Source organism: Aulonocara stuartgranti (genome assembly GCF_965226115.1).
Source record: "Aulonocara stuartgranti genome assembly, chromosome: 8".
Lineage (NCBI taxonomy): Eukaryota > Metazoa > Chordata > Actinopteri > Cichliformes > Cichlidae > Aulonocara > Aulonocara stuartgranti.
The window spans coordinates 12,602,708-12,625,057 of record NC_138959.1 but is presented as its reverse complement, the minus strand read 5'-3'; the positions used below and the strand labels follow the sequence as shown (position 1 = coordinate 12,625,057).

General features: G+C 39.4%; 1 protein-coding gene across 1 annotated transcript in view; it reads left to right on the top strand.

The window, feature by feature from the left end:
* Positions 1 to 6,954: 6,954 nt before the first annotated feature.
* The window catches only part of LOC309712751 (vinculin), a 28,097-nt gene continuing 12,701 nt past the window's right edge, over positions 6,955 to 22,350 (top strand). The window contains exons 1-2 of the mRNA XM_082543814.1: positions 6,955 to 7,326; positions 20,115 to 20,185. Of these exons, the coding sequence (XP_082399940.1) occupies positions 7,159 to 7,326; positions 20,115 to 20,185 (239 nt within the window). The 5' untranslated portion in view covers positions 6,955 to 7,158. The remainder of the gene's footprint in view (positions 7,327 to 20,114; positions 20,186 to 22,350) is intronic.

The following is a 22,350-nucleotide window of genomic DNA, read 5'->3' as shown; positions in this document are numbered from 1 at the left end:
CACAGGTCTTTCCCACCAGCTTTGTTTTTCACCTCCTCTGAGGCAATCCAGAGGTGTTCCCTGAGTAGAGATGTAGCTATGCAGGGATGCAATTTCTGAATACTATATCATACTCTGTAATGTTCTTCTAGTTGAATGGACCCTAAAAAACTCCAAAGACTCTTCAGTCCATCAATGCTGGCTGCTTTAATGCAAAGTAGCAGCTCTGCTCTAATCTCCCTCCAGATGTCTCATTCCTTCTCTAAAGCTGAACACAGTCACCCTACAGGAAAACAGATTTTGGCCATTTCAGGCACAAATGAAAGTGATCTGAATTGTATGTATGGCCACATATACTGTGTGGGGATTTTTGGATCAGTATGTTAGACAGTGCTCTCCAACAGCTTGACAAACGAGGGAAGAATTAGGAAGAATCTGATGTTCATCCCTCCAGTATGGTTCAGTGTCACGGAGAATCAGTGCCAAGCCACATTAAACTAGCTCGGGTGGCACATGATGGCCTAACTCAGACACTTGTTTGGTTATTTGATGCTGTTTTCTTTGTGCATTCTTTGTGTTTTCACCAATTTAAAAATTTTTTTCCAGTTTGCCATTTGATTCACTTTTATTTTAGCTGAGATTTAAATGACTGAGACACCATCACTCTGAGCCCACACAATAACGTAAGTTTATCATCCCGCAAAATTACATTTTACATACTTTAACTTGAGTTTGTAGCATTAATTTACATGAGAACTCGATGTTTTATGGTAAATTAAAAGTATTTCCACGTGAAAGAACAATTAAATTACCAAATGTTATGGTCAAGCATTACTGTAATATAAATAATCAGGCTTAAAAACATCAAAAAATTGCTTTTATTGGTAATATTTTTTCTTTTTTAAACCTTAAGAAAAATTCTGTACAGAATATGCATTTCTAGCTTTACTTTTCTCTACTTTTACCCGTTTTTGTCAATAATTTAAAAAAGATACAGAACTACTAAAAATAAAATCTGTGAAATTACAGTAATGAACAGTAATTATAGCTGTTTTCAATAATTAAAACTGTATTTTGACCAAAACTTAATAGTTTTATCTAAATAAACACTGCATAGGGTGTTAAATTTGCAACTTTGTTTTTATAGTCTTTTATGTGGAATCTTAAATAAAAAGGTAATTTACATTTTATTAGGGCCCGAGCACTGAGAGTGCGAAGGCCCTATTGTATCTGATCCGTTTCTTCTTCTTCTTCTTATTATTATTATTATCATTATTATTATTATTATTATTCAGGCAAAACAAGGGCCTTTTTGAGGGCCTAAACATGCTCAAAAACTCATGAAATTTGCACACATGCCAGGTCTGGTGAAAAATTTTGTATTTTAATGGTTTTACATATGAGCACTGGGAAATGGCTCTAGAGCGCCACCTATGCCTTGTTAAATGCAGCCCTACGACCACATCGTTTGAGCTACATGTATGAAATCTGGCACACATGTGTATCTTGCCGAGTCGAACAAAAGAGTCTGTGGGCCCATTGACGCAAACCCAACAGGAAGTCCGCAATTTAGAAGTGAAGGTGACATTTTGGCTCTAATTTTGCCGTTTCCATGCCTCGAACTTTTTCGAACTCCTCGTTGAGATTTGGTTGTATAAGCTTCATCTTTGGTCAGTGTCAACTACACACCTGGGCCATGTTAAATTGCGGAGCTTTTGAGTTTTCGTGATACGGTGAGGCCGTGGCGCCACAGCGAATGTCGATGACTCGCCATGAAAATCTTATTGCCTCTCATTCAGTCATACATTGTCCGATCTGGACCAAAGAACACACATATGATAAGGCTCCACCCCTGAACATATTTCAACTGCCATATTTGACATAAGGGCCAGCGCCACCTAGTGGGAACAGGAAATGTCATGTTTTACACTTTGGGGTGCAGTATTGTGATGGGTGACATCTGCAGCCTCAAATTTCTCCAGGAAAGCCTTAAGGAGTTGGTCTTGCGTTACAGTGAAAACTGTGAGTTTTCACGAAAGGGTGTGACCCCGAAAGCATGGCGAACTTTCATGTCTCGCCATGAAGAAACAAATTAGTATAACTCAATGAAATCCAGTCTGATCAGTACCAGACTTTACAGGCATGATGTCAGACCTGCCCTGCACAGATTGATGTGCCCATTGTCAGGAATACACAGAACGCCACCTAGTGGCAACAGGAAATATCATGTCTTTCACTTTGTTGTACTGATTTTCACAGGTTCATCGTGGCCACCTCAAAAGCGGTGAATATCACCATCAGTCCCTCATGATGCTTCAGTGCAAAAATTGTGACTTTAAACTGAACTTTAAATCTGGTGGCAACGCGGTTCACCATGAAAAATGAAGTGGCTTTTGAGGGGCTTGGAAAGTTTATAAAGTCTTGAAATTTGGCCCACACCTCCAATGTGATGAAGGCTTTGTTGTTATGTGATCATTTTCATTGAATAGTGCAAAATGGCTCCACAGCGCCCCCTACAATATTTCAAATCATCAGCCCCTGCTCTGTGTTTTATGTATGAGTCTGAAACCTGGTAAGCTTATAGAAGATGTCAAGATGTACAACAAAGTCTCTTGGAGCAATATCCCAAATCCAACAGGAAGTCAGCCATTTTAAGATTAATGTGTAATTTTGGCGACATTTTCCCCTCTTTTCAAGCCTCATTCTTTGACGAACTCCTCCAAGGGATTTCCTCAGATTGACGCATTCTCCAGTGTGTGGAATCTAAAGACCTTTGTGATGTTAAATTGCGAAGCTTTTTACGTTCAGGGAAACGGGGTGGTCATGGCGGCACGTGGAGTTTCAATCACTCGCCAAAAAGCAGTAATCTGCTGTCACTCAAAAACACAATGTCCAATCTCGCCCAAAGGTCGCAGGGATGATGAGACTCAAGCTCGGAAATGTTAGTTATGCCATTTGTCAGTAATGGTTACAGCGCCACCTAGTGGGAGGACTATAATCACGATTGAATGAGATGAAATGTTAGCTGGTGGTTAAATGCATGAATTCCATCAATGTGACATCAGATTGGACGTATTGGTTTTAGGTGTTGGGTGTGGCTCGACGCGATGGGGTGCGAGGGCCCTCATAACGCTGCTTGCAGCTTTAATTTCATGTTATTTTACCTCACATGTGTTATATGTAACAATATAATATATGTTACATATATTTATGTTTGCAATTTTTTTTTCATTTGTTTATAAATAATTTTGTAAAATTTAACAGAAAAAATGTTACTGTCACTGTTACTACTGTTACTAATTTTTAACATAGTTTGCAACATATTATCTTTACATGATGAGAAACTCCAAACTGTTTTAGTCACAACATGTCACTATATTATAATTCTATATATCATGAAGGTTTATGTTTCTTTCAGTTTGTGGATAACTCTGTTTACATCCTTTGAATTAAACACTAAATACTGTTTTGGGAAACCATCCTGCAGCAGATGTAGGTGTTTCCATTTATTTGTTCAGGCCAAATGTCACATACCCAGAGAACTGCCCTGAAATCACATTCTGATGGGTTCATGTCTTTAGTGACTGTATATTTGCTGTCTCAATGCAGCTGGGTCAAATGTCTTTTTCACTGTCTCTTCCTTCTTACATGGGGCTGCAAGCTCATCCCTGAATATATCTGTGTGTGCAGTCACACTGTAAGTGTAGCTACTACTGGCTAATACTGGAATATATAAAAAGAATATAAGTAATCCATTATTATGCGTATATTTAAAAAAAGACACTTCAAATATTCAAATATTGGCCCACAATAGCCTAAAACACTAAAACAGTAGCTCAGCTATTCTAATTACATGGAAACAATATGGTTTCAGTTCACTGTCTCTTTGTACTGTGAGGTGATATTACCTGACCTCCCCAGTCTGCTAAAGAATGTATGTATGGCTCATTTGCTTTAAAGTTCAAGTCCTCCATACCACATAAACCTGCTGTGTTCATATGGTAGCTTACATAATAGCCAGTCATAAGCCTTGGTGCTCGGTGTTTAAGCTGTTAAGCTGTTTGCTGTGCTGTGCATGGTGTATCCTTTGTAAATGTGTTGCATTTAAGTATTAGAAATGCAGTGCTTAAAAACCCAGAATGTTTATTTTAAAATCTAGTCAAGCTTCTACATTTCCAAATGTTCTAAATTATGACATGTGACAAAAAATCTAGCAATAGATGTAGCAGTGGCATGAAGAACAGCATCCAGAATGCTCCACATATCTTAATAACCCACAAACACGATGCATGTGTTTTTTAGATACAGTCTATCCAACATGCACAGAAAATCAACTATTCTGCTACCAATTAACCACCTGATTTAACTACAAAACAAACCGTGTCACATTGATGCCAGCTGCATAAACGTGACTGCATATACGTGGCTGAATTATAACATGTATGAAAATGGAACAATTGTAAAGTGAGACTTGAGTTTCATTGGAGTAATATAAGCAGACAATCATTTTGTGAGTCCCCTCTGCATTTTGATGGCACCGTTTTCTCGGGACATGACAATGGCTCTGAGTCACACACCTCAAGCAGCGCTTTCTTGCTGAGTCTCTCTAGCTCATGACACAACACACTAAATCAGAGGGATGACCATTAACTCAGAAATATGAACACAAACTCAGTTTTACTGATAACATTTTGTGTTTTTAAATCCTTCATATGAAATTTGGTCCAGGGAGATCGCATGAGAAAAAAATTGTTGTTGCAAGCACATAGCACAAGAAGTCAACAAACAATCAACCAGGATTCACTTAAAAAAAATCATCAAAATCTTTTTTTGAAAAATGGATGCATTCTTATAAATACCAAAACTTCTGCCCTCTGACATCGTACAGTTTTCTCCAACAACTACCTCACGATTTCTCATTCATTTGCAGACTTTAGTGCCCTCGTGTGGTCTTTTCAAAAATTACAACATGTGTTACCTCCACATATCCATTCCCACATTCCTAACATGTTTATGTTTAGCAGGTCATGTTTGTCTTCATGCTTTAAGGTCAGCTTTTAACATGAAGCACTGATGAAAAAAAGGAGATGATAGTGGTTTTGGAGGAAATGTCTGGAAGTTTATTGCATTCAAAATTGATCATTGATACAAGGACATACATATGAATCATCAAGCATTTTTTATTTAAGCAGTTACATGTGTTCATTGGTTCACATTTCCATGCTGAGAAACACACATGTAGATATCAACCAGTTCATCACATTCACTCTCATTCATCCACATTTTGGGAAAAGGTGTTCTTAGACTTAACTTGTGTCTTGATGCTACTGTTGATATCAGTTCACCTTTGCATAGGTCAAAAAGCAAGTTTTTGAATTATGGACAAAATAAGGATTGCTTTTCCTTGGACTTTCTGCTAAGTGGCACTAAAGTATGCCTTCATTATTTATTGTTTATTGAAAATATACATACTGAGATCATTTGACTTGCTATAAAATAGTAATACGGGTGTATTTTGCAATGGCTATATTCTGTTTAAGTGCTCAAGAGTTATATTAAATTCCAATGCACTGACTGCATTTAATTCTCTGAGCCAGAAGATGGCGCCCAGGCATTATTAAAAAGGCATCCCACAACAAACAGCAAGGCCATGCTGAAGCCAGTGGATTGTCAAAGTAAATCAGAATTACAACTATTTGGGTTATTTTTGACAAAACATCCATATATAGTAAAACGATCTCTCTCTATATTTCCTGCAATGTGCAGTCTGGACATTTATGATCTTTACGATTGCAATCCCCTTAAACACCATGCAGCAGCAGGGCTCAGGTATCTATAGAGTAGCAGGACAGCAGAAGGTAGACCACCCATCATGAGCACATTCCAGCATGCACGCACAAGATGACGTTATTAGTAATCGGAGAGCATAGGAAACAGCAGGCCATCTTTGAAGTCTATATTCAGGATGCAGTCCTCCAGAGGTGGTCCTTTTGGTCTCTTTTGATTATTATTTCTTTAAATAATTGTACATTCAACTATATTATAGAATAATAATAACAATAATAATAAAATAGGTTGTGTCACGAAACATAAAGTTCAAATGTTCAAATTGGGATCTCTTTATTGACCTTTGGTATGACAACTCCTTACACAGGGGGAAAGCATGTCAATCCCTTGTATGTTTACACAGTGGTTCAAACAGAGTAACTTCCTTGATTCTTTCTTTTTGGACTCTTCCTTTTTAGGCAATGGGCTGCTGCCTTGTAGCCCCTCTGGGGAATCTGTGGGAATTCCTTAGCTGGTTTGCTTGGCAGTTGGTTTTCAGTCCTCAAATATTGTTATTTCAGGATGTGAGGGTGAGGGTGAGAAGGAATTAAAAAAAGTGCCATGTCCAGCCACTGACAGAGCTGGGTTTGTAAACAGTTCAGTATGTCGGATGTTATCTCTGATAAGGGAAAATAGTTTTCAGCCAGATACTATGGGTCACTTCAAATTGGTAAAGTAGTGTGTAGGGTGTCCTTTATTTAAACTGAGATGTATACTCACAGAGGCTGTTATATATTAGTCAGTCATTGACAAGTAGGTTAGAAAATAGTGTCTTTGTTACCATTTATTTACAGCTTCTTTACTTTGTGGAGAATTTCGGAGTGCCCTGCGGAGTATACTGTTTGTTTTGGGAAGGGTTTGTAATCTGATCTCCACAGCTCCGATTTCTGGGCCAGCGGGGCCGAAAGCCCGACTAGTTAATTCACAGCTACTGGAATCGCACTCCCCTCTCAAACAGTAGACACATATTTCCCTTTTTAGGACATATGATGAGGATCTATTACGTAATCTAGGGAGCACTTGGATCTCTAGCAAACTCGTCAGTATGGAAGAAGGCGGTCCCGATACGGAGCGGCAGCCCTAATAACCAATCACAATCTAGGAAGCGTGCGTTCTCGTTCATTGATTGGGAAGAAGGCGGAAACCGTTGGTTGACGTTTAGGTTGCTCGCGCTCACTCTCTGGCTGGGAGTTTTTTCGCGTTCATGTTTTCATTGTACTTGTAGTCGGGAGGACTATCCTGGGGGGGAAAAGATCGTGCGTGGATTGTTTTAGGCTTCTGTAGAGGGAGATTTGGAGAAAACTGCCTTTGGTGGTAGAGTTTTTACTTAGATAGTGTTCTAAAGTTGTCACCATGCCGGTTTTTCACACGAAGACGATAGAAAGTATCCTGGAGCCGGTGGCTCAGCAGATATCCCATCTGGTGATAATGCACGAAGAAGGTGAAGTTGATGGGAAAGGTATCCCAGATCTGACGGCGCCCGTAGCTGCTGTTCAGGCAGCCGTTAGTAACCTTGTTCGGGTGAGTAACTTTCTTCTCTGTATAAAATCACATTGGTAAAGTTTGGCTGAGCTCGGCGAGTGTCGTAGGCTACCTGTCGCATTGTCCCATTCACCCATTACTTTCCAATGAAGTTGGACACAACACTTCACTCAGCAGAGTGTTAATGCGGTTACCAAATGTGTGTTCAATGGCAGGATTAGGGAATGCCATGAAACTTTTTTGGAGTTATTTAACTCGGGGCAAAAGGGCAGTGACGCCCTTTTCCCCTTGAAGATATGCCCTGCCTCCTCCTCTGTACATGACTGCCATAGCTTGACGTAGGCACTGCTGTAATGTGTGAGTCAGGTACAGGACCACAGTGAATTACTTTTTACTTTAATCACTCGGCTGCACAGAACAGCTGCACCTGTAGTGATCATCTATGAATAGTTCTGCAAATCACATCACTGCACTACATATCATATGCATTTGAATATTCAGCTATCAGTGCACTACTAATGCGTGAAAACAGTTATGAAAGGGGCATAGTAAGTAGTAAGAAGCGTGTGCATGTGTATTTGGTCCATAAGATTGTAGGACCAGACTAGGAATCTCAGCTGTAGTGTGTAAATGAGAAGTAGGTGCAGTAATTTATCGAAACATGTTCAAAATGTGTGGAAATAAAGTGTGTATAAAGCTAAAAAGCACACTTTATACAATTCTAATGAGCTTTAAAATCAATATGTGCTATGATCACCTTTATTCTTAAATACAGCCTGAACTCTCTTATTCAAGCTTTCCTTATAAGTAGTCTTCATGAATAGTTTTCCAGGGTTCTTCAAGGACATTCAAAACTCTTCTTTGGATGTTGGCTGCCTTTTGTTCTGTTCTCTGTAAAGCTGATCCCACATTGATTTAATAATTTTGAAGTTTGGGCTCTGGGGAGGCCAATCCATGACAGATAGTGTGCCGCTGTGTTTTTCTTTGAGTACTATGGCAGTATGTTTAGGATCATTGTCATGCTGTAAAATAAAGCTGTTGCCAATTAAATGCTTCCAGATGGTACTGGATGGTGGATTGAAATTGAATGGTAATTCTCTGCCTTCATAATTCATTCAGTTTTGACAAGCTCTCCAAGACTGCTGGCTGAAATGCAGACCCAAACCATGAAGGAGCCTCCACCTTGTTTCACATGGCTGCCTTTTGCTTCCTGACCTCCTCTTTAAATATTGAACCAAATATTTCATCACTTCAACAAGACCTGTTACCACTAATTTTTCAGTCCAGGTCTTGTGTAATTTGGCATAACTCAGCATTTTGTTCCTGTTTCCCTTCCCCGTAATGGTTTCTTGAAAGCCACCCTTCCACTCAGAACATTTCTAATGAGGCTTCAGTGGACAGTAGATGGATCAGCTGAAGACCATGTTTCGGATCAGTTTTTTCATCTAATACTCTCCGGGAATCACATTGGTGGTGGAAAATACTATTTTATGCCTGTCAGATTGCAAAGTTTAAAATAGATTCTTTGCCAAGTTGTTTTGTGTGGAGTGGACACAACCTTGGTTCATCACTTGAGTGGGTTGCCTTTCTTATGCTTCATGCATTCAGTCATTCATCAAATATGAAGAAATGAGGGGTGGCTTGGAAGTTTTGCACTAATGTAAAAACTGCAACCCTTCAGTATTAAGCTTAATGTTATATTTTAAAAACTGATAATATTTGTAGTAACTGATAAATATGACATTGTGTGTATAATATTCACCTGCAAAAATTCATTTTGAGTTGCGTGTGTTTCATACCTTAGTCACGAGTCACGATTTGCTCTGTGTGTCCTCATGTTACACAGAAACCACTTGCTATTGACCCCATGACCTAGAACCACACTTTTTTTTAAAAAATAGAACCTGTCATCATACACATAATCTTGATGCACTATAGTGAATCTGGCTACATTATCAGATCTAGTTTGTGTCTGTTATCTTTTTCTATCCACATGGTAATTAACTTGTCTATGGGCCTATTAACTATGTGTTTCCAACCTATCTTTTTAAAACATTAAATTATACACAGCCCCTTCACCAGATGCAGCTGTTGCCTCAATTATATTTAGACTCAGTGATGTAGTTATAATGGCATGTCTCAAAACCACATTGTATCTATCATGGAAGCTAGTTAGGAAATGACTGTCAATTTTATCCTGAAACACATGCTGAGTTCGTAACAAAGGAAGCGAGGGCCCTGTCAGATACTGTGGCTTATATGGAAAGAAAAGCATACAGGCTAAATTGAGGCAGACATGGTTCCTGTGTGTTGTGCAGTCTGTCAGCCTGGTCGAGCCCAGAACCCCTGGCACTTGTCGGGCAATAAATTTGGACAATTACTCTGGCGTCAGCAAAGGAATGTTTCATTTAGGGGGATTGCCTACCATTGCCTCGCAGTTTATTTATTACAGTTCATGGCCTATAAGAATTTCAATCTGGTTTACTTCATTCTGACGCTTTGTTTTTCCTCAGTGCCCACTCTTAAACAACAGGTCTGCACCTCATTGTGTCCATTATTTATATGTTTACAGGCTTCTGTCCTCTAAGGGCCTTTATAATACCCCCTTTCCACCCATGCTGGAGCCTATTCTGCTTTGCTGTCTTTCAAGAGCAAACCTTCTATTTTGACAGGTCTAAGAACTAAATGGTACATGTTTTTGGACCATTTTGGGTGGACTGCAGTAAATTTAGACTCCCTTTAACCCCATGATTAGGGTGGATTTAGCACAAGAGCTCATTACCAGTCCACTTACAACAAACCATTGAATAAACAAAGCCAAAGCAGAGCTAAATAAGGCTCGGTAATACATTTTAATATTTAGATATTAAGCGGTCAAGTTGTTCTGCCACTCAGTTGTTAAAAAAGTACAGAATGAAGTTTTTAGTGTAGAAACCTTTTATTTCGGCCAAGTAATTAACATGAAAACAGGGCTTGTCGTAGCACATGAAAATGTCCTGTGTATCCTCAGCTATCTTAGGATGAAATCATCCAGGCTTTCTGGACACTGTGAATTGTGATCAGATGTTTCCAACAGTGGCATGAATGGTTGCACGAGTCTGTAATTATTTCCAGTTGCTGTGGCAACATTACAACATGAACAGCGTTATGAGATCACTGAAGTTAAGGATCCGATGCAATTTCTTGTGGTAACAGTCCCATGAGTCATACATTGCAGAGCCTACATAAGTAATCAAATACACCGTGTAGCCCTTATCTTTGATTTTATCTAATGAGAAAACAGAAGTTTATTTTAGTCCATTAGCTGTTGGTGTCTTTTCCCTGCATATTTCATTGTTTTCCTAAAAATGACTTTTGAACTTCTTCATTTTTGCACCTGTTTTGTACTAGTTACTTGAAGTGAGTCTGCTTGAAAACAAAAATGTAAGCGTCTAACTTGAAAGTATATCTTTACTATCTAGGGAAAAGGATGAACCCTTCTAATTGGATTTTATTTAGTCATTGTCGGGATAGGGTTGTTTCAAAGAAAAGCCATTTATTTGCTTTATTGTCTGTGCTTCCTAGAAAACCATCTGTTGCACAGACTTCCTCCCCCATTAACTCTGTCCAAGATCTCCAGAGCAGAAGCTTAAGTACTGTAATCAAGTTAAAAAACTGAGATGACCTAGAAATCGAACAGAGAGCAAGTTGCAAGTAATTATACCTTTAAATTGCTTATTAAGACGATTGCACCAGGTTTTCCGACTAAAAAGGAAGGTGAGATTCCAGGATGTCTTGGATGCTTTAGCCTGTCTGAAGAGATCAGGTACAAATGATTAATTTTTAACTTATTCTAGCAGATGCATGGAGATAAAAGTGCAGCCCCGAACCATAATTGTTACTCTAGCAACATCACAAACTACTGTCATATACTCTGTGTTCATTTAATATCTATGACTACAGGGAGTGCAGAATTATTAGGCAAGTTGTATTTTTGAGGAATAATTTTATTATTGAACAACAACCATGTTCTCAATGAACCCAAAAAACGCATTAATATCAAAGCTGAATGTTTTTGGAAGTAGTTTTTAGTTTTAGCTATTTTAGGGTGATATCTGTGTGTGCAGGTGACTATTACTGTGCATAATTATTAGGCAACTTAACAAAAAACAAATATATACCCATTTCAATGATTTATTTTTACCAGTGACACCAATATAACATCTCCACATTCACAAATATACATTTCTGACATTCAAAAACAAAACAAAAACAAATCAGCGACCAATATAGCCACCTTTCTTTGCAAGGACACTCAAAAGCCTGCCATCCATGGATTCTGTCAGTGTTTTGATCTGTTCACCATCAACATTGCGTGCAGCAGCAACCACAGCCTCCCAGACACTGTTCAGAGAGGTGTACTGTTTTCCCTCCTTGTAAATCTCACATTTGATGATGGACCACAGGTTCTCAATGGGTTCAGATCAGGTGAACAAGGTGGCCATGTCATTAGTTTTTCTTCTTTTATACCCCTTCTTGCCAGCCACGCTGTGGAGTACTTGGACGTGTGTGATGGAGCATTGTCCTGCATGAAAATCATGTTTTTCTTGAAGGATGCAGACTTCTTCCTGTACCACTGCTTGAAGAAGGTGTCTTCCAGAAACTGGCAGTAGGACTGGGAGTTGAGCTTGACTCCATCCTCAACTCGAAAAGGCCCCACAAGCTCATCTTTGATGATACCAGCCCAAACCAGTACTCCACCTCCACCTTGCTGGCGTCTGAGTTGGACTGGAGCTCTCTGCCCATTACCAATCTGGCCACGGGCCCATCCATCTGGCCCATCAAGACTCACTCTCATTTCATCAGTCCATAAAACCTTAGAAAAATCAGTCTTGAGATATTTCTTGGTCCAGTCTTGACGTTTCAGCTTGTCTTGTTCAGTGGTGGTCGTCTTTCAGCCTTTCTTACCTTGGCCATGTCTCTGAATATTGCACACCTTGTGCTTTCGGGCACTCCAGTGATGTTGCAGCTCTGAAATATGGCCAAACTGGTGGCAAGTGGCATCTTGGCAGCTGCACGCTTGACTTTTCTCAGTTCATGGGCAGTTATTTTGCACCTTGGTTTTTCCACACGCTTCTTGCGTTTTTGAATGAAACGTTTTTGAATGAAACGCTTGATTGTTCGATGATCACGCTTCAGAAGCTTTGCAATTTTGAGACTGCTGCATCCCTCTGCAAGATATCTCACTATTTTTGACTTTTCTGAGCCTGTCAAGTCCTTCTTTTGACCCATTTTGCCAAAGGAAAGGACGTTGCCTAATAATTATGCACACCTGATATAGGGTGTTGATGTCATTAGACCACACCCCTTCTCATTACAGAGTTGCACATCACCTGATATGCTTAATTGGTAGTAGGCTTTCGGGCCTATACAGCTTGGAGTAAGACAACATGCATGAAGAGGATGATGTGGACAAAATACTCATTTGCCTAATAATTCTGCACTCCCTGTAGTTATTCCTCATTGAGACAATGAGCGAGATCTCAATTAAAGATGAATGTGAGGAATGCGAAGAATTCCCAACAGGCAGGAATTTATCCCATTTTGGAGGGGGAGGTGGGATTGGGCTGATCCTTTGAATGAACAACTTTACTCCCTGACCATGTTTTCACATGTCAGGAGCTTCTTTTTTGTCAGTGATATCAAGTTTTAGCCTGATACATATCTTTAGCTGCAGGATGTGGCTATGCTGTGGCTGACTGGTCGATTTCTAGCCGAACCAATATGCTTGTGCAATGAGAACGATTGCCTTTGTTGCACAAATGAGTGTTGTAAACCGTTACAACACTCATTTGTGCAACATCAAGAAAATGAAATAAGTTGTTTGTAAAGCTGAAAATGTTTAAAAGAAAGCATCCTGTCATGAAAATTTGATGCTTGTTTTTTTATTGATGTCTTTCAATTTTAGCAGTCATTTTAATCTGACAAAGTAAAATCATTTTTGAGGCACATATCACTGTTAAAAAGACTGATATTTTTAATGATTCTAAGAGTTTTGATAATGTCCTAATGGGATAAATGGAGAGCATACTTGTCTGTGTCAGTAGCCAGCCTTTAAGGTTGGCTGTGCAGGCCTGTTGTAGCTCATTATTTTTATAGCTCCTTTTTATAGGTGTAAGGTTAAAAAAAAAAATCCAGTTTCTTCCTGTTTGCAGAGATCACGTGACTTGTGGAGATGCTTCTCTGTGTAGATCACTGAGTTTTTGTTGGGATAAAGAAGCTACTGTCTTCTGCAACACTCTGGAGGTTACAAAATATCACTCTGATTTATGAAATGCAGTTACTGGAAGCTGGGCTCGGCAGCAGTCACTGATTAGTGGGTTGTGTGAGAAATCTGGCCTCATGCTTTTTGCTCAATCTGCACAACACATCTGCAAGACTCTTGGAGGCCTTTAATATCTTCTCGAATGTCCTTAAACTTTGAAAGAAATACAGAGGATGCAACACGAGGGCGCTTTTAGGGGAATTTTTAAATACTTAATTGTGACGTGATCAGTATTTGAGTATTTTTGTTTATAGCAATTTCAATCACCCACTTCTCTAACCCTTTAGAGATGGGAAACAAATGAGCTCATTAAGTAAACTGCTTCACAGGCCAACAAAAGAAACCCTTTCCTATTACCTGGTACTCAAACTTCCTGCATTTTGTCAAGGGAAACAATTTCATGCAGCTCTCCATTTGATTCTATTATCTTGGCAGCAATGTGAGAACTATGGACTGTGAAATGTTTGTATAGTCAAACAAGAACACCTTACTAGTCCTCATGCTCATGCACTATCAATTCATAATGCAAAGTTTGTGTATTTTTAGCTTTTTCTGATGAAAATTAGCTGGGATAGGAGAATACGGCAGAGCGTTGAGTTGAAAAGGAAATGCAGGAAGCCAAGTCAGGAATACCCAGCAGCTGTCAGCCCCACTCTGAACAAATGAAAGGAAAGCAAAGGGAAACCCTTGTCCCTCAGCAGCAGGGTGTTTATGACTCCAGAGCACACCATGACAAATCACAAAATGCACCTGGGGTGATCTTTTTTGTGGGGGGGTTTTTCCCCAAGAAACAAAAATTCAAGATTTTGTTGTAATTGTTTCCTGTGCAGTTTGTGTTCCCCAAAAACACTGCAATCAGTATTACCAAATGTATTTTAAAACACGGATGTGGCTTTCTAAAATTGCTCAATTGAAACTTATGAAAGAATATTGAGAGAGTAGTAGAAATATAAAATGCATTTCCAAGTCAGGTGTAGACAAGGACTTGTACTTGCCTCTTTTTTACCCTATTTGAGCTCTTAGCTTTTAACTTAACTTTCGTACATTCACTGCGATCACATCTGTCCATGTTGTAATCGAATATCAGAAGGAACTTGGAGATACCGTATTTTGCCCAAGGAAACCTCAACATTTAGCCACTCCACCTTTGAGCTGCTGTTTTCCACGTTGTCAGACAAACCATGTTCTTCGGCACACTTCCGGCACTTTCTTTTTATGATTAGTTCTGTTGTGGACACCATTCATGCTAGTTATGATAGAGTAATGAACAAACATGAAGTTCTAGTAACCCCTTTAAGCCATCAGCTGCTACTCGAGGCTATTTTGCTATGTTCAGCTTTCTGTGATGTACCTTATGTAGTTATATTTTGTAGGAGAACAGAGGCAGTAATAATTTGTGTCCTTTAACAGATTCATGGATATTTAAAGTCTTTGACTCTTTCAAACTCAACAGTTTGCGTTTTTACACCAGTGTAGTCTGTATTTTAACTGAAAATTAATATTCTTTTCATGTAAACGTGAACAAAAACATCAGCTCCCTTTTTAGACTGTCTTTTTAGAATAGTTTCCCCCTCATTTTCTGCTAAACAAGCTGAGCTGTAGTCTAGTTTAATGGAATATAAAGTAAAGTTACAGTCCTACATTTCATGGAAATAGTTATATCAATCAGATAGTGACAAATAGGTTTTATATGGAACCACGTCATTGGTTGGCCAAATGTGAAGTTGAGGCTTCCTCTCTAGCACTTAAAAGTTATCTGTTAAATGTGTTGTTTTAGCTGTCCGTGTTCTGTGGAAGTGAACACATGCAACATGCTTTTTATTGACTCACTCTTCTTTTTAAGATAAGGACAATGAGTATAAATGCTGTTCCCCAGTAAGGCTGTGAGCTGCAAAGTTCCTGCATTGTGAAATAGTAGTTGTGATGTATTTCTCTAGCCACAGAGCCTGTTTTGCCTCTCCTAGCAGAACAATTGATTTGTGACTTTCAAGCAGATGATAGGATTTGGACACACCGTGCATAAGTGTTTACTGATCCAAATAAGAACAAACAAACAAACATGTTGGACACCGCTTGGAAGATGTGTGATAATGCCATAAGCACAATGTTTCTGCTGCCCTTCTGAATCATTATTAGTCAAAAGCCATTTGATATGTTAAAAAGCAGGACTCCCTGGTTTGAGACTATTGATCAAAGGTAGCTAATGGAGTGCTTTGGCATCAGATTGCAGTTCAGAGACACTTACTGTGGAAATCGGCGTCTTTCTCTCTGAGAAATACAAGTGTAGTAGTTTATTTTCTTATATGGTGTTAAGGGTTAGCGGTAGCACTGCTTGTAGGAATTTTGCAGTCATAGATCTTTGAGGTCCCCATGACTAACGCAGTATTGTGTTAAAACTGCCCGACATGAGAAAGGCAGGCTGTGTCTTGGCAGTCTGGAGGCTTTCAGAGTCGCCTTTCTTCTCGAGAAAGAGTGATGGGCTCCTGTCAACAATGCAGAGTCTGTGCTAAAGGAGCAGCCACTTTATCAAGCTACTTCACAACACAGGAGTGCCAGTGTTTCCACTCTAGGCTCAAATGGGACACACAGCTAAAAGTGTTGTAATGGCAGCTTGGAAGAAGATGACACTAAATCTGTGGAAGGCTTTAAAAAGATGCTGGGAGGGAACAGCTGTGCTTCTTTAAATTGTTTTGCAAGATTCTATTCAAGAAATAGAGGATTTTTATTGTGGTTTGGGTTGGCTGTCATAGCTTTAATTACTAATGACTGGTGACCGGACATCCTCATGTCATTGTTTCCCCAAGTCTTGATATCAATAATTTAATGGGGGGAAAATACCATAAAATTGACAGAAAAGTAATCTGGAAAAAAGAAATACAAAGTATAGGCTTCAGGGGTCTCAGTTCAGTATTATTCTTTATATTAAGTTTGATTTGTTATAAATTAAATATCCTTGCATTTCAACTTTTGTTGCTGTCGGACAAGACTTGTAATTACAGGCCATTCTTGGCTTTGGTAACTAGTGAAGGACATTATCTTCTATTGTTTTACAGAAGAAACTATTAATCTCTTAGGCCAACAAAAGACCCCAGGAGACAAATCAAGAGATAAATAATCACAAGCTGTAACCCTAATGTCAAACTAGGGCTTTGCTGCCGTCACAGGAATGTGGTCCAAAATCACGACAGAGGCTCAAAATAGTAAAAGAGGCCAGGCATCACAAACTGCTCGACAACAAGCGTTGCAAACTTTGGTTACAGTTCTATTTTTACATCAAATTGTTTGGATCGCTGGTGCAAAACAATTTTTGAACTTCACACAACAGGAAGAGGCACGACAAGGGAGGAAGGAAAGGAAGACAGTGACAGTATCAAGAAATTTAAATTTGCTCAGTTTCAGAGACTCCTGTGCGACGCTTCGGGGTCAATATGACTCAGCTCTTGTTAAATGAATGCTCAGTTTCAGATCATGTCTAAACTTGACTTGAGCTTCAATAAATAGCAGTGTTGTTTTAACAGTTCTGTGAAGAGCTTACACAATCACCCTTACCTTGGAAAGTCGTTCATGAGCTGCTTGAGCCCCCTTGACATAATAGATTTATTTACCTAACGCACCTAACAAGTACTCGAAGCACACTGATATAAAGGAGTGAATGTAATCTATAAATAGTAGACCATATATGCAAATAATCTCATATAGCTGTTGATAAAAGACCTTCAGCATTCATATGCTTTGTTCCTGTTAGGGCTGATGAGCAAATAATTTAATCAAGTAGCTGCTGAAACCACAAGGAAGCTACATTTTTTTTCATCATTCTAGTTTACTGCAACTGTGCAAAATACTTTTTGCAGGTGGATCAGTAGAAGTATGACAAAGCTTTAAAGCAAGATAAGACTGGAAAAAGGAAATGCACTCGGATGCACTGAGTAAGTAGTTTAAATACTAAAAATATCCCAACATCAGTTGTTGCTGGCTTTTTTTCCCAGAGCCTCTTTGGAGGAATGTCAGGGTGGCGTATGCTCCCTGCCACTCCAGCCTCCCCGGCTGAGCTTTAGTTTTGGTTTGGCACAACCTTTGCTCCTAATTTATAACCCCACAGTTACTCAGAGTCCCTCAGGTCCAGTGAGCACAGCGCGAGGAGATGCATGTGTGCTCTGCTCCATTACTGCCTCCACGTCAACCATCTGGAATGGCTCTTCTAGTGGCTGTATACAGACACACTGACAAGCTCACTGGGATTGCTTACTGTAGCATCAGGAATGCATCATGAATAAGAAAAGCAAAAGCAGAAGTCACTGTTTTAAAGGAACTTCCAAGAGATTAAAAAACACTTTGAAAGTTGTGCCAGGATTTGGATTCATTATTTCCCATGCCCTAATTAGACATCTCTAAATTGTTTTGTCTTGTCCAAAATTCAGATATATTTCCGCAAACGTAACTGAAGAACTTCCTGGTGTGTTGCCTAGCGGGTACAAAAGTGTTCAGGACATTGAAACACGTTGGAAATGCTTTGTAAGAGTAAATTGTGTGACAGTCAGGAAATCACGCCGTCACACATAATCTAGCACTCTGCAACACTTTTACTATTCAGCTGATTTGTAGTGCAATATTAATGTGAAAGGAAAGGTTTGTGCAGCAACGCATCTCATTTAAACTGGTCAGTATGCTCCGTAAGGATGAATGCCTATGATCTCTCACCCATGGCGGCTCAACGTGGGTGAGTTGTGCCTCCCCGCAGAGCTGAGGTCATGGTTGGGGGAGGTGAGTCATTTTGGCATTGGATGGCCAGCTGCAAGGAGGCGTTCAGCTGCTTTGCACATTATAACTGTACCAAGGCCTGGCATCCCCCAGCAGCTGCCTTGTTGAAATAGTGCTTCGCTATACAACTAACAGGACATCATTCTGAAAAACTGCCTGATTAACAGCAAGACTCTCTAAGGAGGAAAGTTGTGGTTACAAAGTTTTTACTCATGCATATAACATTCAGTTGATCTATGTACTGTGGTCACATTGCATAAAAGCTTTGGAATAGACTGTGTCCACCCTGTTTAAATTTTGTACAGGGGCTTTAAGCTTTGACTCACAGAAATCCTCATGACTGATGAACTAGTCAGAGTTGAAGCTTGGGTGTTGGGTGTGTCTCGTGTCTGCTGTTTTATTACTGGTGCTATCTTTAACAGTTTGTAAATATAATGGCTAACTGGCTTTTAAATATTACAGAGAAAGAATACATAACACCTTCTGGTTAAATGGGAAATTGTTATTGGGATTTTTGGTTGTGAGCTTTGGGACCATCATATCATAAAATATCTGCCTAAATACTCTGTGTCAGACAGGTTTTCCAAACCTGGAAACATTTCGCTTCATGAGGGAGCAGCATGGATAGTGAACACGCCCACTCACTTGTGTTAAATGTACTGGACTGCGCTATTCACACTTTGGCGCAATCTGACAGGAGCTGTCAGGTTAAAGATTGGCCGATGACCTGTAGGCCCCAGAAAAGTTTGCGGCTGCAGTGAATGTGTCACAGTTGCTTTTAATGCCATCTGGTGATATCACTGGCCAGTATTTATCTGTTGAGTCAGACTACTTTTGCACAGGCTAAAAGCTGTGGGAATATTGTGAAGAGGTGAAAGACTTTCTATAAATAATAAGACCTGTGAACAGCAGGCACATAAATAACAAAAGCAAGATAAGAGTATATGTATCATCTATTAGGCAAGTAAACCAATTTGCCTTTTTTTTTTTGTAACTAAGTGGTTTGTAGTATCCTTGCTATTATTTATGGTTATTATCTAGATTATTATTCTTGAATTGTGCTAATTTGTGAGAATAGTAGGTGTGATGGAATCAGAGAACCCCATGGACACAATCCAGTAGAATAACCACACTTTGACTTCACTTTTCCTAAATCTGTCTCTCATGAAAACTGAGACATGTGCCACCACACTGAGGCACAAGGCAGATGAATATATTCCTGTATTATTTATTTGCCACAGAGTACCTGGCAAGTAAAACATTTGCTGAGGAGAAAGTCTGCATGCATTATTTAATAGGTAACTTAGGCTTGCACACCTCTTTTCCCAACATGCACTTGTACACATGTGCTCTCTGTCCCTGGCCACACTTATAGTTTCTATGCCAGCGAAGTAAAGACCAATTATGGGGCATAGAGTCACAGCAGGTGCACTGATGATAAGGTGTAAAATATGGAGTGAAATTAAGTTGATTGTAGGATAAACAATCAAATAACACTTTGTTGATTTTATTGTGCTGACCTTTAATATCACTAAAACCCAGATGGATCTATTTTATTGTCAGCAGTTGATTGATTAGTGAAAAATTGCTGGGATTTTTTTTTTTTTCAGTTTCTAAAGTTGGACATGCCAGAAATGTCCAGTATGTTCCCAAACACTTCCCATCACGGTCAGCTTGGTGTGCTATTGCACACACTGTGTTTACTTTAAATGTCATGTTTCTTTACATTATGCGCGTCTAATGTTTACTCATTTGTGTTTTCCAGGTGGGAAAGGAGACTGTACAAACCACAGAAGACCAGCTCATGAAAAGGGACATGCCACCAGCTTTTATCAAGTAAGTAAATGCCTCAAATTCATCTCAAACATCTCAAATTCTTGGATTAAATGTCTCTTTCAGTATGTGGAACCCATCAGCTTCCCTTTGGATCTCTTTCTCTCTTTATCTGTTGCAGTAATGGCCGGTTGTGCCCAGGCAAAGGTCAGACATGGCATGTTAAGTGCCTCAGTCTTGCCATGGTGTAACAAAAATACTTTTTAGATCTGGGAGGAGTTCCTTTACCCTTTAAGAAGTGGGGCCTCATGAGAGTCGCTGGCTGCTGCTTTTTGTTTACAGAAAAAATGTAGATATTGACATAGAAAAGAGATGTCCCCATTTAATCAGTGTATTTGTTCCCCTGGCTTGCTTGACATTGCTTAAGTCATTAGTTTGTGCTTATCTGCTGCCTGTCTCGATCACAGTTTTTGACTGATCCTTATTATATGAGAAACTGCAGTCAGCGAGGGGGGGAAAGGGCGTCCTATGGGCCACCCCAAGGTCAGGGAAAAGCATTGGCAAGCACAGGTCGTCAGGCTCAACACATTTGGCGCCTCAAAGTCACATCGTCACCTTGTCGTCATCCATCAGCACATGCGCTGGAATGTGTCTCCTTCACTAAATATAGTGTCTGCTGGGATCCAGTTAATGCATGTCTCTTTTCTTTCTGGTGCACGCTGAAGGACAGTGCTGGCTGGCTCTGCAAAGACACACACATTCATGTCAACCTTGATGCCATGCACATATATTAGCCTTTATCTTACACAAGACTTGATTAACCGACTGTCTCTTGCTTGGCCCCTTTAGTCTATAGCAGTAATGTTTCCTTGTTACCGGTGAACCCTTTAGCCTGTAGGCAAATGTAGGAAGTCAGTATACCGTGGGAACTGAAACGTGTTGTTCCTTGGCTTACTGCCTGTTTCGATGTGCAAAATGGCTGAGATATTTTGCAGTTGGCATGTACGACAATGAATCAAATGGCTGAGCCTGCATTTTTTTTTCTTTTTTTACTGCTTTACAAGTCACAGAGTACACCACACCCAGGAGGCAGCTATTGATCTTTACATTTCTGTAAAGCAGGGGTTAAATTGGACCAAGGCCAGACTCGAGAGGTGGGGTTCAGAGGGGAACCCCACCTCTTGGATCTCGTATCACGTCCTGTGAAAGCAAGATAACTTCTGTATCAAAAGATTGTTTACAGAATGAATATTTCAGTCAGGCCATTTTTGTTTATGTAGCCACTATCACAGATTTGCCTCATAATCAGTACGACACATGACATTGCTTTAGCTTTTAACCAGGCTCAGACTTGATTACTAAGACTCTGCTCATGAGACCAAATTTTACCCATTTCTTTTATGTTTTTTCATTAAAGACCACCACTCAAGGTCAATTAATTAGGCAGTTTTTTTTACAGTCTTTCTTCGAGGAATAAAAGGACATTCAGCAAACAGTAACTCCTTAATTTTGTGCTTTAACATTTTCCAAACGAAACTTTTAAATGATTTAAAATAGATTTTAAAATCGCATAAATGTATTTCTGAGATCATTGAAGTTTTCAAAATAGAGAAAACCCCCAGATCATTTTAAAAAGATACAGTGAAAGGACCTTTAAACTTTTTATTCTGAAGAAATTAGTTTGTGTATTTATAACTTCCTTACTAAATAACAAAGTTTGGTTAGGGTATATAATAAGAAATGACTGCGTATGCTCAGCTAGAGTATGACGTGACCATTTTTGGTTAACAGACTGCCAACTTCACACACTTCTATTTTCTGCGAGCAAATAGAGGAAGCTGACGATACTGTTATTAGCTGTTTGTGTGGGCTCCTTACCAGAGAAATTCTGCCATCACATTTTTCAGTTAAGAATTCGTTTGAGTGGAAATATTTACAGTACTCTGCAGACGTCTTGACCCACCCATTATTTCTTTGTATTTTGCTAGGAAAAATTTAAAACGGTTGACAATTATTTACTCAAATGCACAAACACAAATGGAAAAACCCCATGTAAGGGCAGTATGTTTATGATCATTGTCATGCTGCAAAATGAAGCTGTTGCCAAACAGATGCTTTCCAAATGGTATCACACGATGGATGAAAATCTGATGGTACTTTTCCCTGTTCTTAATTCCTATAGTTTTGACAAAGTCCCCAACACCACTGGCTGAATTCTAGCTCCAAAC